The sequence below is a fragment of the Sturnira hondurensis genome, unplaced genomic scaffold (genome assembly GCF_014824575.4).
Source record: "Sturnira hondurensis isolate 20B ecotype Veracruz unplaced genomic scaffold, ASM1482457v3 Scaffold0013559, whole genome shotgun sequence".
Lineage (NCBI taxonomy): Eukaryota > Metazoa > Chordata > Mammalia > Chiroptera > Phyllostomidae > Sturnira > Sturnira hondurensis.
Genome location: NW_028086190.1, coordinates 2,506,827 through 2,529,632, shown reverse-complemented (window position 1 = coordinate 2,529,632; position 22,806 = coordinate 2,506,827). Strand labels below are relative to the sequence as shown.

Here is a 22,806-nt window from a genome sequence, read left to right as displayed (position 1 = left end):
AAGTTATTTTAAACTACCTCTCTAGCGCATGAAAAATTCACATGCTCTGAAATACGCATCACAATTGCCATCTTCTCAACACTTTGATTTTCTACAACAAAAGATGCTTCAGAGGCTTTGTTGTTGGCCAAATTTGGATTGGAATGTTCCAGGAACCAGAAGTTCTTCTTTATGTCTTAAGTTCTTATGAAATATCATACATGGACACAATACTGAATGAAGTACCAAAAATTATTTTAAAGTGAAAGAGAATTTAAAGGACAGTTAGTTAGTTCCCTGTCCTTAAATCACTATACTTTCTTCATTTTTAACAATAGCACACATGCAATAAGAAACCAGAAAGTATAAATAAATACAAGGTAATGCATAAATACGAAGTCACACAGGTGCTAAAGATATTCAGACCTGCACCCTGGATCTCACAGAGCAAAAAGAAAAGTAGAGGGTATTCTAGGCCAAGGGCCATAAACACTGAAGTCAGTAAAATGTGTATGGGAGGTTTAGTCAAAGGAACAGGATTGTGATAAAGCAGTCCAGGGAAACAAAGATTCTTTGACAGGGAGGTTTGAATGTTTGGATAGTAAGTTCGAAAACAATTTCATTCGCAGCATAAACTCCTATGTGATCCAAAGTGCCTGCGCATTTTGTTTACATCATAATTTTAATTGTGTCACATATAAAGAATTACTCTTCTCTCTTACATAGTTCTAGACTCTGTTCCAAGGAAAGTACTTGCATGTGGCCTGTCCTAGCCCTGTGAACATCTTTCTCTTCTCTCCATGTGTTTGATTATATAGATCTGGAAACCAAAACCCTCCAGGGGTCTAAAGGGGAAAACAGTCTCAGCTCTACAGGCATCTTTCTTGTGGACAATTCTAGTGTGGACTTCCAGAGATTTCCAGACAAAGAGATCCTGAAAATGGTTGGACCACTCACAGCAGATTTCATTGTTAAGGTAAGCCCATTTAGTTGCCTTGTTTTCAAACCACCTCCACATTGGTGGTATTTATATCTCCTAAAGAGAAAGACTTTAAGTTTTGACAGAGATTTGGAAAGCCTATTATCCAAGATATTTTAATTGAAGGGTGTTGAGCTACATCCCAGACTTTACAAGAACACATGATTTTCTTTTGAGGTCCTAGGAAAAAATCCTAATTGTGTGTATATTTTACTTAATAAAAGGACCTCAATCAAAAAGCCAATGTATCATTAGTTATATATGATATAAACATTTTTCAAACAAGTTAGGATGCAGTCACTGGCTCATATAAGATGTCCTCAGTCAAAGAGAAAGACAAACTAATGATCCATAGAGTTGGTCGTTCTTCCTTCCAATTCAAGTTCTGTTTTCTCTTGTACTGGCAATAAGACGAAGTTGTTTCCTTCTATCAGAGCTTCCCTTACTCTTCAAGGTAATATAAAACACATTGCTGGAAGCAATATACATATTCTGTAGGAAAAAAATGTACACACTAGAAGAACATTTGGAAATCACAATAAAATAAAACATATTTTTTCCCTCAGTAGGTCAGAAGGACCTGAAAGATTTCAGCTGTAAAGCTGTAAAACTTGTAATGTGTCCAGGACTCCATAAATTTTTCATCATGGGACCTGAAGCCAGAGGACATTTGATTTAAGCTAAGGCTTGATGACCCCATGGCAGCTGGAAGTAAGAATGCATATAGGAAAATGTGATAGGCAGTGAGGTAGAATGGAAGACGGGTTCCAGAGTACTGTTCTGTCTCCATCTGCATGGTAGTTTTTTTTAATACAGGCCACCTGCTGGCCACATGAACATGAGCAAGAAGCTATGAGCCATCAGAGATAGCTCACAATAGAGATGATACTGTGGGTAGTTAAGTAATTTCAGTTAAACAAACAAAGGCATACCTCGGAGATATTGCTGTTTTGGATACAGACAACCCCAATAAGCATTGCAATAAAGCAAATTGTAATCCTTTTGCTGGTGGAGGATCCTGCCTTCAATTTGTAAAAAGCACAACAACTGTGAAGCAAAATAAAGCAAAGCACAATATAACATGGTATGCCTACACAGTAAAAAGTCAAGGGATGTCTTTATGTTTTGAAGCCCTTAGCATACTGTTGAACAAACCATTTATATTAATTTCCCTAGTGCACTAGGGACCTTGTAAGAGCTAATATACATACTGATAATATAGAATTGAATTCAAGCAATATTATTCACATTTGGATAGATCACTGCATTGTTGAGTGCATTTCATATATCCAGCTGCCTTCTACACATCACCACTTGGATGTCCCACAGACACAATGAGCTCAACATATCCAAAACTGGACCTGTCTGTCCCCAAACACCTACTTTCTTTTCTTTCTTTTTTAAACCTACTATTTTCTTTCATATCTTGAGAAATAATACATTGTTTACTCTGCCAAGTCAGAAAACTTTGATTCACACCAGTTTCCCCATCTCCTGTACATCCCTCATTACACAGTAAACTTTGTCAGTTCTACCTCTGCATCATCTTTTAAAACTGTTCTTTCTTCATCTTCAGTCATTTGTATTTCTCACCTGAACTAATGCCATCAACTCAATTACTTTTCCAGCCTCTGATCCATTGCCCATGTTGCCCTCAAAGTAAGTTTTCTAAAACCAGAACTCCTCTCTTTATAATGCTGCATTGCTCCCCACCTCCACCCATTGCTTTGGGGTTAAAATGCAGATCTGTAGCACAGCATGCATTGCCCTCAGTAATCTGGATTTTTGTCTACTCTTCCAACCTCACCTTTGACATTTCCTCTCCTGATTCAATCACTGGAATGGCTCATAGATCCCCTAACATCTTGCAATCCCATGGCTAATTACCTTTGCATAATGCCATGCCTTCTGTCTTCAATGCCCTTATCTTTTCTTCTTCCATTTACTTCACTAACTTATAATTGTTCTTCAGGATTTTCTCCACCCAAAAGCATTCTGTAACTCAACCCAACGTTCTTTACATTACACCTTCCTACTGTGTGTCCCATTTCTTCTTAAGAAAATACAATAGACACTACCAAGTGTTAGATGAATAATGAACTTTAGCCACAAGCCAATTGCTGAAGTGGGACAGATGCTGACACCTTCATGTTACCTGCAAGGAAACTGAGCTTTAGGAAGTTAGGGTAGTTGAGTGATGGGACCAAGCTCATCCTGACGACAAACCAGGACCAAAACCACATCTCTTTATTTCTGGCCCAGAATGCTTTTCAGTATTCTCTGTTGCTTCTAAGACTATTTTTCCTTCTACATGTAATGCACATATTTTTTTAAGATGGACTTTAAAAAAAGGTTCTTACACTTTAAAATGCCTGCCACCTGTAAATATTTTCATTCAGAAATAAGCTAACTATCATTTTAGTGATTTTTGCAATATGTGTCCTGTTTGATGACCTAATTTCAGGTTGCAGCTGAGAGAAACCTAAGGTTTCATTAGAAAATATCAGGATCAAATAAATGTAAAGTTATTCTAAAATTGATTATATAATTTTAAAAAATTAGTATTCACCCTTAAAAATGAGTCAGATAGTTTAAGAAGATAAGGAGAAAATTACCTTTTTTCTAGTGATTCATAATGAAGCAACTTTTTCTTCCCTAATTTTCCCTAGGAAATAACTGAAAATAAAAAAATTACCATTCAGTTTCTTTGTTGTCTTTTATAACTTAGGTGCTTAGAATTTATACACATAGTGTGTAATTCATTTTCAGCATCAAAGTGTAGTCTCTTTTGCATAATATACATTAATTTAAGCAATCACTTCCTTTTTAAATGAGGTACATAGGAATGAAAATAGAAATGGTTATTCATCGACATCTTTATGAAATTTTATTGCCAAAATACAATTTTTGTTTATTTAAAAGGAAAAAACCTTTTTTTTTNCTTTTTTCTAGTGATTCATAATGAAGCAACTTTTTCTTCCCTAATTTTCCCTAGGAAATAACTGAAAATAAAAGAATTACCATTCAGTTTCTTTGTTGTCTTTTATAACTTAGGTGCTTAGAATTTATACACATAGTATGTAATTCATTTTCAGCATCAAAGTGTAGTCTCTTTTGCATAATATATATTAATTTAAGCAATCACTTCCTTTTTAAATGAGGTACATAGGAATGAAAATAGAAATGGTTATTCATCGACATCTTTATGAAATTTTATTGCCAAAATACAATTTTTGTTTATTTAAAAGGAAAAAACCTTTTTTTTTGCACGAAAGGAAAATTTTTCATAGTGAGAATCATTATATATTGCCATTGGTTCCAAAGTTATGTTTTGAAATCTTCTTTAAAAGTTAAAACCAGACTAAATTATTATCTTGCTTCCTAGGAAAGCATGTCTTCCAAAAACTTAAACTTTATACATTGGCTGTACAAACATTTTTGGCAATGCTAGCATGGAGTGGTACAAAGCACTTCAAGCTCTCTAGTGTTTGGTGTTCTGTCCTGCTTCCTGAGTGTGTAACTCCTAGTACATTATTTTACCTCACTGAACCTGTTTAATCATTTGAAAAAATGGTAATAAAATACTCCCCCATAGTTTTTGTGAGGAATTAAGCCAGACAGTGTATAAGAGGTCTGTCCAGAAAAAGTCCAACCATCACTAATATAACAAGAATAGTTTGCACAATATCAATGTAACCTGGCAGCCAATAAGAGTTGACTGGAATGAGCATGTGTGAACAATGCCAACTTCACTGTACTAGTCAGTGGGGGCAGTAGATGCTGTTGAATGAGCATGTGTACTGTGTGGCCATTGCATTCAAAATGACTGAGTGAGTAGAGCAATGAATCTGCATCAAATTTTGCATGAAGTTTGGACCTTCCTCTGCAGAAACTATCTGATGATGCAGAAGGCCACAGCTATGGGCAACTAGTGATTGGTAGCTTCATCACAACAATGCACTTGCTCATGCATCATGTCTCCTGCAGAGTTTTTGGTGAAACATTAAATCACCATCCTGCAACTACAGCATGGATTTGGTGCCCTGCAACTCTCACTTTTTACAAAACTAAAATCACCTTTGAAAGGGAAGAGATTTCAGACCATTGATGAGATTCAGGAAAATACAACAGGGAAGCTTATGGCAATTGGAAGAATTCTGTAAGCTCCCAAGATGCCTACTTTGAAGGGAACTGAGGCATCACTGTCCTATGGTCAGTGGTTCTTATATCTTGTATCTTTGATAAATGTCTCTATTTTTCATATTACATGGCTGGATACCTTCTGGACAGACCTTGTTTAAAAGCAGATAAATGAAAATAATTTCCTTTCCATCTTTTTGAAATGCTTTAACTTCTGGTCCAATTTATCACAATACTCTGTCTACTCAAGAGCAGAATGCAGCTTCTCTGAAAATGGTCCATTTACAAATTGTATATCCAAGAACAATTTAGCAGGTGTAAGACAAATGGCTGTCAAAGCAGACTGGCTATGACATCTGTCATCACATTAATTGTAAGGGGCAATTGGCTATTGGCTGAATGGCTTAGTATCTCCTTGCTCCTACCATGCCATTTGCATCTTTTCTGAAGCAGCTGGCGCAATAGAAGATAATGAGAAGACAGAAGAGAATGAGAAGATAGACAAATTTTCCCAGATAGACAAGGGTCTTTGCGGTTATGGTTGGGGGTGGGTAGGGCAGGGGAAAGTGGTGGTGGGAAAATTGAGACAATTGTTCTTGAACAATAAAAAAAACATATCACTTAAAATAAAACCTTCCAACTTGGCTCTGCTTGTGCAAGTTACTTAGGTATATTTATACATGTTCAGTTTGTGCCCATGTTTAAATTTTAAGAAGAAAACCATATAGATAGAGAAGTGACTGCTGAGAGTACCTAAGCCACCAATGTAGCAGAAATATTCAGCAGAATAGTAAACAATAAGTGTGCTTAAAGCTTAGAACACTGACTCACAACTCATGGGTAGATAACTGGAGAAGAGTTATTTTCTACAGAGGATAATTTACTAAATACATTACATTTTTATAGTTGGGGAACTTGGCTAGAAAGATTGGCATCATTCTAATTGTTGTGTGAGTAGCTTGTCTGAGCAGTCTCAGAAATAGAAATGCATGGTTTCCATTTGTATCACTTAAAGTGTTAGGCAAATATGATGCCTTCATATTTCTTTCTGGACATCCTTGAGCATAATCCTGTACATAATTCTGCACCCAGTAATGGTATCTGCCTTTTTCTATATTATAATGCCATTTGAGAGATAATACACTGGAATGTTGAAATAGTGAATGTTGGATAGGGAATGTTGAAATAGTGGTGCATATTATGCAGTATAAAATAAAACAGACAGAGTTAAATCTATAGATACTTGCTACAGGCTAATGTGATTAAGAAAGCCTTTGTGAGACTTGGGCAGCCATGAATCTTGGGTAGGATTCAAATAATCAATTCTTTTCTCCACTGGAGGCTGTGCTTTGACAAACATTTCTGCCCAGGTTGGTTTTCCCCTCCCTCCCAGCCTCACTGTGCCAGTCAACCCGTGCTCGTGCAAAGGAAAAACCATTGTAAGGCCAACATTCTTGAGAGAAGAAGTTGAAATTACTGTAGGAAATAAAAGAAGCATGGAATACATAGTGATTCTTTTTCTTACCCAACTTTTACCGGCAGCGATTCTCCCAATACGTATGCTTCTTTATATTGATAGAGTGCAAGAATTTAGGACTGGGTTCATTGTAATATACTGACTTTCTAATTGGATTTCTTATGTGGGGGAGGGAGAAACTTTCCTCTTCCCTCTTAGTTTTTGTCAGCTGGTCTAATAGTTAAATCTGCACGAGGCAGATTAGATGAATAAGATAAAATAGACAAGTTTAATTACATATGTACACATGGGAACTTCATATACATGAGATAGCCTGAGGCCCCCCACACGTCAACAGTTCAGACAGGAAGTTAAAATGAGGTACGTGACATTCTGAACTAAGGATCAGATCAGGCGTCCTGGGGCTTTAGAGAGAACAGTTATTTCGGGATGAAAAGAAGAGCAGATGTTCAGTAACTAATAGTTTTTCCTGCTATATAGATACGTCAAAAGGTTATCTTTAATCATCTTTTATTATGGGCATAGCCCTAATTTAAACTTTTTGAAGTAGTTGTGGCAAGGCACAGGAGTTTCTCTTGAGCTTTCAGTGTTTCAGTTGCCTTTAGTTCAAAATAATCCATACACCACAGACAAACATCTTGGGGCAGCTCCTTCTATGCCCCTACACCAATTATTTTACCAATTGCACAGCTAGCTTCAAGGTGCAGAATCAGAGAACCGATGTTGAGAGTGGCAGACCTTTGCCCAATCCTAGCCCCCTTGGTTCCACTCTCGTCATTTGTTTTCTGTTCTCCTTTTCCCCGATACTGAGGTCATCCTTCCAGCAGACTCAAGCCTGCTGAGCCTCTCAGCACCTCCTTCCTAACATACTTTTCCGTGTTTTTGTTTCTTCGCCAGCATTATACCCATAGGGCATCTCTGGCCTACTGCCCTACTCAAGGGGCTGTGCGCAGTAAAACCATAACCAACACCTCTCATGCAACCCTGAGCCAGGGGCTGGGGGGCTAGACTGCTGCATCTCCCAATACCAATGTCTGGAATTCTAGAAGGACTAGAAAAACCATATAAAAGTATAAATGTAAAGTTACATGTTAACAATTTTTTATTACTATTTTTACAGAATAATGCATAATCTTAGTATTTCCAACTGTTGAAAGTATTAGGTATTTCAAACAGTGGAGTGGTTGAATTTATGTTTCATTCCAGTAGCAACTAGCAATTTTATTAGCCCTTTCCACTCTACTGTATTACTGTACCATCAAAGGGGGTGGGGACTGCTGTCGGGGAAGTGTTGTAACAGTACTGCTTCTTTCCATGAACTTTAGCAACCTTGTATTAGCATTATCAATTTTATCAATAAGAAATGGTCAATAACATCTTCAAAGAAACTGGTAGATATATAGAAAAACATGAAAATTATTCTAAGAATTTGTCACAAATAGTACAGCCCCAAATTTACTATAGTACACTGAAACATTTAATAAATAGATCACCTGTTTTCTGTTTTATTCCCTTCTGAGCAGGCATATTGATTGATTTCTACCATTTTTTAGTGCAACCTGGTCATGACCATGCTGGCGGCCCTGCGGCCTGTTTGTCCAAGTTGAATACTGTTGTGGGTCCAGCTCAGAGGCTCTGGGGGGCAGGTTAACCGCCAGCCCCCTTCTGTTCTCCTCAGGCCAGAGCAGCAACTTGATGGCAGCCAATGGGGAGTGGGAGGGCCTCTGAGCACCAGCCCTGCTGCCCACCATCCTGGGGGGACAATTTCTATATCAGGGAGAAAAAGGAACCTGGTTGAAGAACATTCCAAGGTTCACAACTGACCTTTTTCCCAGATGAGAAGAAAAAGGTATAGCATTTATTAGTGCTTCATGTGGGAGAGGCTTTTTGCTCTTGATATCTGTCATATATTTGAAATTTCTCCTTAATTCCTTTGATTTTACATGGACTTAAAGGCCATTACCCACACACACAGTCGTACTGCCCTGCAGTTCTATTATGACAGCACAGTCCCTCGCTGTGGAAAGTGACCGCTTTTTGTCTCCTTCACTTTCAGTGTGACAGGTGATTAAATTGAATTAGAAACACTGAATCATTTTAAGTCCAGGAAGAAAAGCTTGGTTTAGAACATTCTTTTTGCTTATTAAGTTAAGGAGATCAAAATTGCATATGCCAGATGTACTTAGCTCCTTTAAACAAAATTCTAATCTGTCAAACTGAAGCTTTCACACTGGGACATGATTAATATTTAAGTATTTAAGGTTCATGAAGCTTCAAAACTAATGATAACAATGGTCTCAGCATCCCAGAATTAATAAAACCTGAATTAATTAGTTGTGGCTCATCTATATAAACAATAATTAGGCCATCTAAGTTAGACATTAGGTTAGCCTCTTCTTTTTACTTTTAAATGTTTTTTCAGTGTTAAAATGAAAAATGAACACACGGAGAAAAGAGGTACAAGGATACCGCTCAAGATAAATGCCTGTATCTTACACCATTACTAACAAAAACAGCTTGGTACCAAGAGAAGAATGGCAGCTTTAGAGCCAGGTACACCCACATTCAAATACAGGCTGCTTTTTTCCCCAGCTGTGGAGCCTAGGCCATGATACTTAACCTGTCTGAGCCTCATTTTTCTCATTGTTATGCAAATGTGGAAAATAATATGAAAGAGTGTTTAGATTTAATATAAATAAAATGTACCCTGAACCAGGTAGGAATGTGTTTATGCTGATTACTGGGGTCGGTACAGCTGTTAATAAAGGAAGAAGATGGTGACAAAGTAGATGCAGGAATGTTACCTGTGGGAACATAATACCAGTCCGGGGCTTTGGACCTGTCTCCCATTTCTTCAGTGTTCCTGTTATCCTCTGCAGCCTAGGAGTTTAATGCAGTTATCGATTTCTTTTCAAATCTGAACATATAGTCTCAGCATTTACTGTCATTATACATCAGTTTCATTGAATTCATTAAGAACAATATTCTTTCTAAGATGCTTGTTCTTTTTTTCTTTTTCCTTCAACATGGTGTTTAGTTACCCTCTCTCTTGACACCAGATCTCCTTGTCATTCACAAGGTGCTTTTACTAGTAACCGACAGGGAGTTGAAAAAAGACTTGCTCCATTTTTTTTGCCTATTTAACTGTCCCCAAAAATCAGCCCAAACACTGTACAAGTATTCTGAACCAAGGTATCTCCAAGTACTTTGGTGTTATACCCTGTTTGTTTTGGTCCCCACCCCACAAACTTTCCTAGGACTTACTTTAATTTTTAGCAACCCAGAAGGACCCCTGCTAAACAATTCATCTTTCAGGATCTAAACAAATTTCCTGGCCTTTTTTAAATTTTTCATGCAGTTTTTGTTCAAATGAGAGCCTTCTTCTAATAGCTTTCCAGCACGATAACCACACATCCCTGGAGAGCTATAGACTTTATAAGCTTAAAAAAAAACTTTCCAAAGAATGTGATTAATACTACATCCCTAAGCAAGCAATTAGATATCCTGTATCTGACACACTAGACTGAAAAATATTCATCTGTAGGCCACGCTTCCCTTTTGAGAAAGACACTATATTGCTTCAGCTGTTTTTGCTTTAAAGTAGGGAATTGTATCACCGTTTATTCTAATTAGGAAAGACCTGGATGCACCATGGGTCAGAACCCCAGCATAATATGAGATATTTCATAGATTTTCTCTTTTTTTCCCTCCTTCCCAGCTTTTCCAGATTTTCTGAGGAGTATTTCCATATTCTCATCAAAACCCTAAACGCCATCTGGGGGTTAAGGTCTACCCCCTGTTTATTCAGTGTTCCTGTTATTCTGTACATTCCTAGGTGTTCAATCCACTTGTTAAATTCAGCAGCAGAAAAATAAGGCTCTCTTTTCAAAAAGTCCAAAGGCCGAATCTCTCCCTTTCCCCTAGATAAAAGGAAGCTGGGACCGTGGTAAGGCCTGAAAACATTAATAAAGGCTTTGACCACATGATTCAGCTGATGATACTCCTCTCATTCCTGTAATGGAGTTGGGGTAAGAGGTGGTCCTCTCCACTGTCCAAGGACCTTTCTTTAGTGCAATAAATAGACCCTGCTTTGCCTTTACCCAACTGTCTAAATGTATCGAATGCCAGTCTGTCTTCATGAGATCAAGCCATTGTTCTTCTTGGGTATTTCTTTCTTCTTTCAGTTTAGGTTCTCTCAACACTGTACTTTTAAGAACCATTAAAGAATTATTGCCTCACATCCTCTCTTTTAAAAAAACAAAGGAGTTGTAATTTCCATAAGCGCATGTTGTATTTGATGTATTTTATTTCATGCAGTAAGTTGGTGTTTTCCAAAGTTTGGTTCCTGGACTATCTACATTGGAACTGCCTGGATTTCTGGGCTTGATCCCAGGAATTTGCATTTCAGCAAGATTCAAGTTGGTAACTTTGCACATTAAACTATAGAAATCATCAAGTTGTCAGGAAATTTCATGTATGTCTCTGAGTGAGAAGAGCTACTTAATTCTTTAACTCTTATGTTTCTTTTTTAAAAATTTATTTTAATTGTTGTTCAAGTATAGTTTTCTGTCTTTTATTTCCATCCCAACCCACCCACCCAGCCCTCCCCTCCTCCCTCCCATTTCCACCTTGCCCCCTAGTTTTTGTCCATGTCTTTCATACTTGTTCCTACAAACCCTTCCCCTCTTCCCCTTAACTCATATAACCAAAGACAGTATCTTTCACTTTTTGCAACATATGGCATTTAAAAATGTTTTAGAACAAGTTGTCTGTTTCTGATCCTACATTTTAAAGTCCACATGATTTTTTCCGTTCTACCAGAGAGGATGGAAATAAAAGTGGGTGAGAGACTAAGTGGCTTGGGATAAGACTGTCCTGAAATCACAACAGAACTAGGAAGGTGATGATAGCTACAGTTTATGCAATGAGCATTCACTGGTGAAACGGTAAGATAGATGATATGGCTGGTGCCACTTCTCTCCCAAAGCACCCTTCACACCACCAAAGACCACCAGTGCTACCACACTTTCTTGTTCAAAGGTACTAGGGACCCATCGAGCACCTCTCTGTCTCACTAGTTCCTCTATTTTGCTATTGTCTCCTACAGATCCGCAACTCGGGACCTGCTAACAGCACAGTCCAGTTCATCTTCTACCAGCCTATCATCCACCGGTGGAGGGAGACGGATTTCTTTCCTTGCTCAGCAACCTGTGGAGGAGGTAACTGTGTTGTTCACTTAGACTAGGAACTGCTGGCTCCTATGAGGGAAGCCTTGGCTATGATAAGGACAGAGTCACTTCGGCATGGAAGAAATTTAGTGCTGTGGTGGATCAAATTCTTCTGAATGGGGCCAAATCCTCAAGCTCTTCTGTAAGGCAGCTACATCAGTCTAGATGCACCATAAATATTTTCTGGCTTTATGGAGTCCCATTAGAGGCAGCAGTCTTTACTCCTTCCCTTGATTCCAAGGAAAGACAGGACAAGAAATATTACAGCTTGGCAAGAGCATGGTCTGGAATAAACTACTCATCTGGTTGAAGTGAACTTACTTGTTCAAGAATCAACTGAGGAGTATGTGGCCTATCATATAACATGATGGGTCCAAAAAGGACCAGAGATTAATGCAATTAAAGGAAGTACTTTATTCTCAGGGGGAAAAAAACACTCTGCTATAGACTTAGGCTCAGTTGTTTTTCAGCTCTAGCTCCTCACCCACACAGTAAAAGGAATGCCATTTGCCTTATTTATTCATAAAAACATCTTTTTTGAGAAGTCACCGAATGAGTTTCTGCCTCCGCGCCATTGCATCTGTGATGTGAATAACATTTTGTGCTACTGTACAAAGCCCCCCATTTTCTGTTCTTCAGAATTATAAAGGTTACATAATAATTTCTTTGAATTATTTCATAATTTATTTAGCCATATCCGTATAGATAATAATTTAGTTTATTTAAAATTCTCTATTATAATGTAAAGAATAACTTAATACCTAAGTATTTTTCTCCTTTGAAATTATTTCCTTGAAATAAATTCTTAAGAGTGAGTTTCAGAATTTTTGTGGCTATTGGCATATATTACCAAAATTTTTTCCAGAAGTGTGATAAGCAATCTACAAATATTTTAGTTTTATTTCCAACTGAGCCAGTATTTGTGGATTATCATTTTTTTAAGTTTTGGTAGTTTATTGGATATAAAATTATATGTATATTACTTTTAAAATGGGCATATCAAATAAATTCTGGGTCCAGCTTCATGGAAGCCTGTTAATTGGCTGGCTTTAAGTAACTAATTCATATAGGTCTCACTAGATTATATTTTTACAAGAGAAAAGAATGATGATACCTCAAAATGAAGACAAACGATTACCCATTAATTCTTGTAAAACAGTGAAGAACACATGTATTTCCTCTTTGGCTGTGTAGTCTGCATCCACATAATGTGAACAGACCACTGAACATGAGGTTCTATACAGCAGTGTTGGATTTTAGCTTAAAAGCAATTAATCAAAAATAGATCAACTGCTTTTAACTTGATCATTAAATAACTATTATCTCGACATCTTAAGCATTTTAAGAAAATAGTGTTTCCAGTTGCTCCATATGCCCCGAATTGAAAATCCCTTTGTTTAAGAGCTAACTGCCAATTGTGTTTATGTGTCATAAGAATATGGTATTTTGAGTCACCTATGAATGACTATCATAGGCAGTGGTTTCAAAAAAATCAGAGAAAATATATTTTTATTCTTTCCATTTATGTGAAAACCATGTTTTGAGAGAAGTAGCAATTCAATAATAAGCCCACAATGCCAGTTTTTCATACAGCTGCTGTTGGAATATATTTCAGTAACCTTGACAATGGATTGATATATAATAAGGCAATTAATGTTAGATTCCTGCACATCCCACCCCCTTGGGCCTTAATTTGCTTTCACAACTGAGGGAAGAAATAGAACCATCAGTGGTTCTCCAGTGTTTTGAGCTATGAAACCCTTTCTTCAAANCATTTATGTGAAAACCATGTTTTGAGAGAAGTAGCAATTCAATAATAAGCCCACAATGCCAGTTTTTCATACAGCTGCTGATGGAATGTATTTCAGTAACCTTGACAATGGATTGATATATAATAAGGCAATTAATGTTAGATTCCTGCACATCCCACCCCCTTGGGCCTTAATTTGCTTTCACAACTGAGGGAAGAAATAGAACCATCAGTGGTTCTCCAGTGTTTTGAGATATGAAACCCTTTCTTCAAAAAACTTCCTTGGAAACCCAGATAAAAAGAATACATATTGCTCAGAATGAAGATGTACAGGATATGGAAACCAGCCTTCATGGATCACAATTTAAAACTACTCAAGAAATGGCCCTGGCTGGTATAGCTCAGTGGATTGAGCGAGGGCCTATGAAGCAAAGGGTCACCAGCTCGATTCCCAGGCAGGGCACATGTCTGGGTTGCAGGCCAGGTCCCCAGTAGGAGACACATGAGAGGCAACCACACATTGATGTTTCTCTCCCACTCTTTCTCCTTTCCTTCCCTTCTCTCTAAAAGTAAATAAATAAAATATTTAAAAATTAAAAAAAAAACTACTCAAGAAATAATCTCTAAATTCCTTTTTATATTTCTGGTTCTAGATTTAACTGGTTGATCATTTTGCTAAGTGCAAAATACCTTGTGAAACTTTAGAAAACACAATTATCTGATGATTTGGGGTCATTTAATTAATATTTGTTCTAAACTTTAATTTCTTATGCTCTAGCTTCAAAGCAACATTTTATGCTGATAAATTATGATTTTTAAAAATCACAATCTCTAATTTATAATTCATTACTTGTGCTCACATTTTACTACATGATAAATTCTGTTCCTGAGTACAAATTATTTTATGGAAAATTATAAAATGGTTAGCTTATCATGAACTTATTGCCATTTGAGTATAAAGTAATTGAAAATTAAAGCTATATTTACTTGTATAAAATATCATTTTTGCTCTTTGATTTTCCTGTAACGCAAAAAATTAAATGCAACATGTGTTCTTATCCATTAACTTTTTGTGCTTTTCATCTTTACAGTAAAATTGTTAAAAGATCTTTTTTTTAGCTCTTTAATGAACATTTAATTTTTGTGGGTGGTCTGAGAAAACAGCCTCAAGCCAGTAAATCTGGTCTATAAACCTCCCGCTGATTTCCTAAAATTTTTGCAAGACTTTTAAATACTCTAAATCTACCTTTCTAACACATATTTAGCAACAACAATATTCAACCACCTGCTAGAGGGCATATATCTTGGTGTTAATTAGGGTTAGAATGGTACAAAAAGTCTAATTTTTAGAAAAATTTTCTATGTACATTTATTCTTCACCCCAAGAATCTAAGTCCTCATCAGCACCCCACCAGAAATCCATAAGACATGAAAGAGACAGGTAAAAAAGGTACAACACATTATAAATAAAATTAAGTATTACCTAGCACTTCTTTTTCCAACAGGATTCTTTAAAAAGTAAAAATTAATGCATGGCAACTAAGAAATATTGCCTAAAAATTTAAAGAGAAATGACGGAGGATTTGGGATGAAGCAGAAATCACACAGTTGGAGAGTTCTTTCTTTCTTTCTGTTTGTTTGTTTTTTTAATTGGTAGGAAACTCTGGGATTCTTGATGGTTACTGTTAAGGTCTTAATCACCCATACATTCAGTTTATCCCTGTCCAGGTTGAATTTTGGCAAAAATAATGTCAGGGAGCTGACAGGACCTGATCTGGCACTATATTCCATTGTCCCCATTGACCAGGGGGAGCAGTACTGGGATCTTTTTTATTATTTATTTACTTATTTATTATTTCTTTTTTCTGGTGCCCTATGTACTGTAGAGTCAATTTTGCATCCTTGCATGAGAGAATCAGTAAATAAATAACTGATGATCTCTTTGGGATAAAGAATCGGTGGTAGACTTTTAGATTTTACAAAACAAATTAATAAGAATAGTTCTTAGCCCTGACTGGTGTAGCTCAGTGGATTGAGCGCGGGCCTGTGAACCACATGATCGACATTCGATTCCTGGTCGGTGCACATGCCTGGGTTGCAGGCCAGTTCCCGGTTCCCGGCAGGGGACGCACAAGAGGCAACCATACATTGATATTTCTCTCTCTCTCTCTCTCCTTCCCTTCCCCTCTAAGATAAATAAATAAAATCTTTTAAAAAAATAGTTCTTATGACAGTCTCTTAGAAGCTAGTTGTGCCCTTTATGTAGTTCCAGCTCTCTAGTGTGATTTGAAAAGAAAAACACAGTATTTGAGTCCTGTAAAAATCAACAAGCCTTCCATTTATGTCTTTTGTCTTCAAAATGACTGGCACATTGGGGAAGAATTTCCTTAATGTGAGATGGCCAGAAAGCATAAAGAAAGATATTATATTGACATGTGCCTTTGAACTCACATGTATGGTCTGATACTGCAGGTTACCAGCTGACATCGGCTGAGTGTTATGATCTGCGGAGCAATCGTGTGGTTGCAGATCAATACTGTCACTATTACCCAGAGAATGTCAAACCCAAGCCCAAACTTCAGGAATGCAACTTGGATCCTTGTCCAGCCAGGTCAGTCAAATCTACCAGTTCATCTATTGTATAAACATAAACAAGTTTCAAATAAGCTTCTTAAATGAATTTTTCATTAAAAGTAAGTAAGTGTTGTTGTCTAGTATCCATTCCTAACCATGTGTTATTAGTACACACGCTCCTTGTTCTTGTGGCTGTCTGATGCCATCCCACCGTCTACGGATTCTCCATCTGCAAAGCTACAAATCAAGCACTCCCAGTCATTTTCTCTCCTGACTTTTCTCATCGTGGTTACTTGTTTCTCTCCTTAACAATGTCCAGGCCAATGGACCTTACAAATGTGCTGGCATAATGTTCTCAGGATTCTTTCCATTTCAACTTGGTCACCTAATTGGTGACACGATCACTGCAAACCCATTCAGAGTCACAGCTGACCCATTTTCCGTACTATTTAACTGGAATCAAAGCCAGTCTTAGAACCGTTCTATATTTGAACAAACTCAGCCCTTGGTAAAGAGAAGGCAGGACTCATTTCCAACAGTCAAACATTTTTAAGGCCTTTTCAACTAGGAGCTTTGTAGAGACACTTGATACTTTCACATATTGTTTGCTTTTTGGAAACCGTAATTGGCCCTCAGTTATTTGCAGGATCAAGTGTCAGACTGACAAATGAAATATCTCAGATGAGTAGTCAGAGTAGTACAAGTCAAGAATCTTGTCATGAATGTAATATGTGCCTTTGTAGTTGTAACACTTCCTGGGAAATCTCTTTTTTAGCTTATTCATCACCAATATATGAGAGAGGATATAAGAAAATACTTCTACAAAACTAATCATAAAAACCAAGAGACAAAGAATTCTTTCCCAAGCTCCTTCAATTTCTGAGAAACACCTCAATGTTATTTTTTTAAAGCACAGTTTACCAAATGCATATGTATAAAACAAAACTTGGAATAGTTAATACTACGCGAGCAATGTGGATGCAAATCATTCTTTCTTTGAACGACAGCATTGCAAATGTAGGTTTTGCTTTCTGCTTTTTAAAGTTTACTTGTCCTCTCTCTGTCTCACATATGTGAACTCAGAATGACAGGTTTTTATGCAAGACACAGAAAGAACAGATATTTTATAATTATATAATTCAGTTACAGATTAATTTAGCTCAGATGACACCAGAAAAATATGTATTAAAAATTATATATGGTATAAAAATTGAATGAGGTATCAGAAGTTTGCTCGGATGTCTTTATTTTGGAAATATTAAGGTATGAAGTATTATTAACCAAGATAATTATACCTAAGGTAATTCAACCCTAGTTTAAAATTATTCTACCTATTATACATCTTTATGCATATCTATACCAGAAAGACTGGTGCATGAAAAGCATAATTAACCCAACTCAGACAGTTGGCTCACCTACGGAGAGATTTTAAAAGTCTTATACACACTTCCGTAAAAATGTGTGTGTGTTTCTAGGAGAAATGAGAGATGTACTCCCATAACTGTATAAAGCTTTTCACTGTTGGAAAAAAACAAATTTCAACAAAGAGATGACCATGAAAGACAGTTGTAAAGTAAAAACATTATGTTAGCCATCTTAAGAAAATGTTTATAATCAGAAAAAAATTATGTGATTTCTGGCTTTTGATTTTTACTTATATTCTCTGTTGGAATAATATTTGTGGCCTATTTGTTTTATCCAAAAGCAAAAGGCCATTCTCCAATGAAAGAAGTTTGCCTGTGAAATGTGTGCTTTTTCTGCATCCTATGTTATTTTAAAACATCTAATACAGCACATGTGTAAATGTTGGGACAGGTGGCTATTTGAAAAAGAGAAAGAGAAAATAAGTTAGAGGCATATGTCAAGAAGCTGCTTTTTTATATCACATGCAATTAGACAAAGCTGTAAAGATTATTACGTAGCAGTAGGCCAAGTTTGAGAGGAATCTGCTTTAGGAAATACAGATACACTAAGGTTAGGATACTTCAGGATTCTGTAAAACTCATTGAACTCATTTGCATGTCCGCAATCAAAGCAGCCTTTATGAATTCAAAGAGAAAATAAGAAGCGGTGGTCTGAGAAAAGATAAATAGACTATAGAATGAACAGGTCTGCCTTCTAATCAGACATAGCAGAATCAAGCCTGCAAGGAACTGTTTGCTAACTACAGATTTAACTGTCTAATAGTGAAATCAGGAGTGACACAATGATATTAAACCAGTGCCTTCATGTCCAAAATTAGAAGTCCCCTAAAGGGAAAACATAGACAATTTTAGTACAAATAAAGTCATATATATTTCAATTTGGAAAGAAATTTATTTTACCTAGCCAATAAAATACTTGTTCATTTTACATGTACTAGACTAGGATTTTGGGACTATTACCTATTTATTTATTTATTTTTAATTTTATTTATTTATCTTTAGATGGGAAGGGAAGGAGAGAGGGAGAGAAACATCAATGTATGGTTGCCTCTCATGAGTCCCCTGCTGGGAACTGGCTTGCAACCCAGGCATGTGCCCTGACTGGGAATCGAACCAGTGACCCTTTGCTTCACAGGCCCGTGGGACTATTGCATATTATTTGAGAACAAATGGCACTCAGATAGCCATATTTACTCCCTGTCAAGATTGGAAGGACCACAGACAACAGAAAGGTCACTAAATAATGAAGTTTGTAACCCTAGGTTTATTATCTTACCCTTCTGGGCCTCATTTTTCTCCCCCACAAAATGAGGGTAAGAAGATTATTTGTTGCATTAAATTTGTGGTTTTCAAACTGTGCCTCCAGAACCTGTTGTTCCACAGAGTTGCTTTGTTACATTTCATTTTATACATGTTGAACTACCTAAGCAATAACTCACAAAATGATTCAAACATGTCAAACTAGTGTTAACTTATTTTTTATAATTGATATTGTTTCTTTCTTTTTGAAAAATATATTATTTATTTATTTTTAGAGAGAGAGGAAGGGAAGGAGAAAGTGGGAGAGAAACATCAGTTTGTGGTTTCCTCTCATGTGTCCCCTACTGGGGACCTGGCCTGCAACCCAGGCATGTGCCCTGACTGGGAATCGAACCTGCCACCCTTTGCTTCACAGGCCCAGCTTAATCCACTGAGCTGCACCAGCCAGGGCTAGTGTTAACTTATTTGAGCTAAGTTTTGAAAATTATTGTAACAACTGTAAAAATGTTTTACTACCAAAGTAAGTACTTTTTGCCTTCATTGTTAAGTTCTTCAATTACATCAGTTTAATTGAAAGATTAAGTGTCCTAAGATTGCAAGGTGAGCTGTGAAAACTATGACCATTAGCAACTCCTTGTCTGTACTAATGAGAATTTTTCATTACTACATGTCTAAAACCAAAACAAACTGGGCATGACAACTATTAACCATAATCCTTGATATCCAATTTTTCTATTTACCAAATAGCCTCATTGTTGTCATTAATTTGCGCTAAAATAGGTAAGTGTTATATAATTGATGAATGACATCAATTACTCCTTCACTCACCAACAACATCCCCTGGCCTCCATGGTTGTGGATTGGTTTATCTAGAGGTTCTCAGGGCTAACAAAAATCATTGGCATCTATCCAGCCTGTTCTTTTCAAAGTAATGTATATGTTTTTATGGCTTTTATCTGACTCTTAATGTTAACTTAGCAATACTGATGTGTTTTAAAAAGCTTTGTTGAAAACAGTAAAACTCACTGATAATCTCCAGTGCTCACAGATAACTCTGGTTGAGGCTTTTGCTGTATTTTTATACTGTCTATAGTTCATGACACAGATGAAACCACACTGTGTGCAATAGACACTTGGAATTCAGTAACTTAGTGTTTTTCATTTCTACTCCCCTGAAGGGAGCTTCCATGTCCGTGACAGGTAGTGAGTTGACAGTTTGCTAAGGCAGGAATGTGAGTCCCCTGCACTACAAGACGAACAACTGGGCCTACCTGGCAGCCAGTAGTTCCACCCCCGAGAGCTTTGTTGCTCTTTGCTGGTATCATATAGGCAAGTCATTTTTATGAAGTGATAAAACACTTTGTTTCCTAGCCAAAAAGGTCTCAAAAAAGAAACCAAAACTTAATGCTTTTAATGGGAAGAAAGAGAAAGTGAAGTTAAAATTTATTGGCTTTTAGCTAAAATTAAGAATATTTTTACTGTTGACTTGGAGCTATGACATCATGATTCCCATCATATGATCTGTCTATACAGTGTAGCATGTATTCTGGTACCATGCCAACTTGGTCACTCCCAGAAGTCCAAAGGCATGCCCCAGCCCCGCGTGTCCAAGATCTACAGCATGTTTAACTTGTTTTCTGCTTCATTAATTTAATACTATGGTAGGAGCCCTTTCCCAAGTAGCTAAGTCACTTGAAATCTAATCAAATATAATATTCTCTTTTTGTGCTTGCCACACTACAGTCATAGCTCTTACACTGGGAGCATTTTTTTAATGCAGTGCCTGCTGTTTTGTGCAATTGTTTGTGTAATTTTTGCCTCCTGGGTGAAGGGTAAAGACCATCATGTGGCCAAAAAGTCTCAAAATGCATGCCTTTGCCTCAGCAACAACTAAACAGGCATAGTTGTAGGTCAGCTAATAAGCACCTTGCATTTTCAGAGTGGCTCCTTTTGGCCTTACATATCTCAGTCGAGGAGGCTGGTAAGACTGTTCAGGCTGCCCAGGGGATAATGGTGCAGACATTGTTCATGAAAAGACCAGAGAACCACCTTTTCAGATTTTTTCTGAAGAGGGCCTAAATTGGCAAAGGTTGGGCGAGTGAGAAAAGCTCTTGCTCATCACACAATCATGGTGTCAGTTACTAGCAAATAAACCTGTTTCCTGCAGAAACTGCCTCCAGGTTCCTCCTGCTCTCAAGGAACTCAGAACTACAGTCCTGAGCAAATGCCCACACTTGTATGCCCCACATGGCAGCGCTTGGGGTGTTCCAATGGATTTATTTCATCCAGCTATATTTAATTTGACAGAAAATTGTATAAATCATCTTGGCCAGGGACCGATTCATGAACAGAATTTCAGAATTGAATCCTCATGGAACTTCAAGGAAATCATCTGCATGAGGAAAGGCAGGATGGGTAGTGGGCCTGGATCAACAAAAACCTGGTCACATTCACTAGGTGCCTAACTAGTCCAATGGTGATGCAGCCTGGTGGTTAGCAGGGGAGCCTTGGGGTAGAGCAGCCTGGCTTGGGGTCCCGGTTCTGCCGCTGACTAGTTGAACAGCCTTTGGCAAATTGCTTTTCACACGAAGCCTCAGTTTTTTCATCCTATAAACTGAGGATCAGAACAGTTCTTACATCACAGAGTTGTCGTCTGGAATAAATGGCACAATACATGAAAGAGCTCAGCAGAGGGCCCAGCACGTGATAAGCACTCCATAAACGTTCATTGCTGCAGCTGTTATGACTAGAATCATGATTATGACAACGTGACCTCAGAGAAACTTCTGAACTCCAGAAATCAGTTTTCTTCTCCATGGCAAGAAAAGATAAAACTCTAGAATTACCTACAGGTCTAAAAAGGTAGTTCTTTAATTCTTGTTTTTCCAAGAGACAGAAATCCCTAGGAAATATCTTTATGAAAGTAAATCCCATTTATCAGATTTTTAAAATACATATCATACCATGAAAAATTTAAAAAATTAGCACCTCCTGAAATCCCAGGATGCAGTTGTCTAATATCCCCCTAAACCAGCTGTGAGACATTGTCACATAATTCACATGGGGTCTATGCTATGTCCTTTCCTCTCCAATAGGAGAACTCAATGTAAGCTCTAGAATACGGTGTTCAGTTAAAATACAGTACAATATTTTCCTAATCACAGAAGCCTTTTTGTGTTATTTTAATAGGCGAGAGATCAACCTCAGTTAAATATACAGCTTTGAGCAGCTAATGAGTAAGCAATAAGAAAGGCCACCACAAAACCTCATTTCCCCTTTCCTGCATCATTGGTACTGAGATAAACAGTGCAGAGTCCTGGGGCTTTTTAGAGTGTGTGGTCATATCCTTTCCAAGTACGGGGACCTGCCATACATTATCAGATAATCGGCTACAACTCAATTATTGGGGAAATTTAGTTCTTCTGCCGAGCCAGCTCATCACTAATAATAGTAATCACTTGTTATATTACGTTTAAAATTGCTAAGTATAATTATTTGTGCAATTCTTTTAATGAACATGTGAGTTAATAGAACAGATATTATCATCATCCTCATTTTTAACTTCAACCTATCACTTTGACTTTTCTAGCTAAGTAACTTCTTTATTTAACATCTCTAGGCTTGAGTTTTTCCATCTATAAAATGAGTCAGAGAGTAGCTATTAAGCGAGAATTAAGTGAGATAATGTGCATAAAGCTTTAGCAAGATGGCAAACACTCAACAAGAGTCAGCTATTATACTTAACTTAGAGCCAAACCTGCAAAATGACTTTTCCACTGTTACTTCTATTTGAAGCTTATAAAGGGCTTTCACATCCATTATCTCAATTCAGTTTTATGATCCCGAGGACGTTAGCAGAACAGAGATCATCATCTATATTTATAGGTGAAAAAACTGAAGCCCAAAGAGGGTAAGTGACCTGCTCCAAGGTACTCAAGGTGGGCAAAAGAAAGCCAGCTCATGGACCCAAGTGCTCCCAATTCCAAAGCATCTCT

The 22,806-nt window shown here is 37.2% G+C and overlaps 1 protein-coding gene across 2 annotated transcripts in view; it reads left to right on the top strand.

Annotated features, from left to right (window-relative positions):
* Positions 1-22,806, top strand: part of ADAMTSL1 (ADAMTS like 1) — a 437,788-nt gene that overhangs the window by 174,668 nt on the left and 240,314 nt on the right. For both annotated transcript variants that reach the window (XM_037061917.1, XM_037061916.1), the window contains exons 7-9: positions 798-955; positions 11,683-11,794; positions 16,026-16,164. In XM_037061917.1, the coding sequence (XP_036917812.1) occupies positions 798-955; positions 11,683-11,794; positions 16,026-16,164 (409 nt within the window). The remainder of the gene's footprint in view (positions 1-797; positions 956-11,682; positions 11,795-16,025; positions 16,165-22,806) is intronic.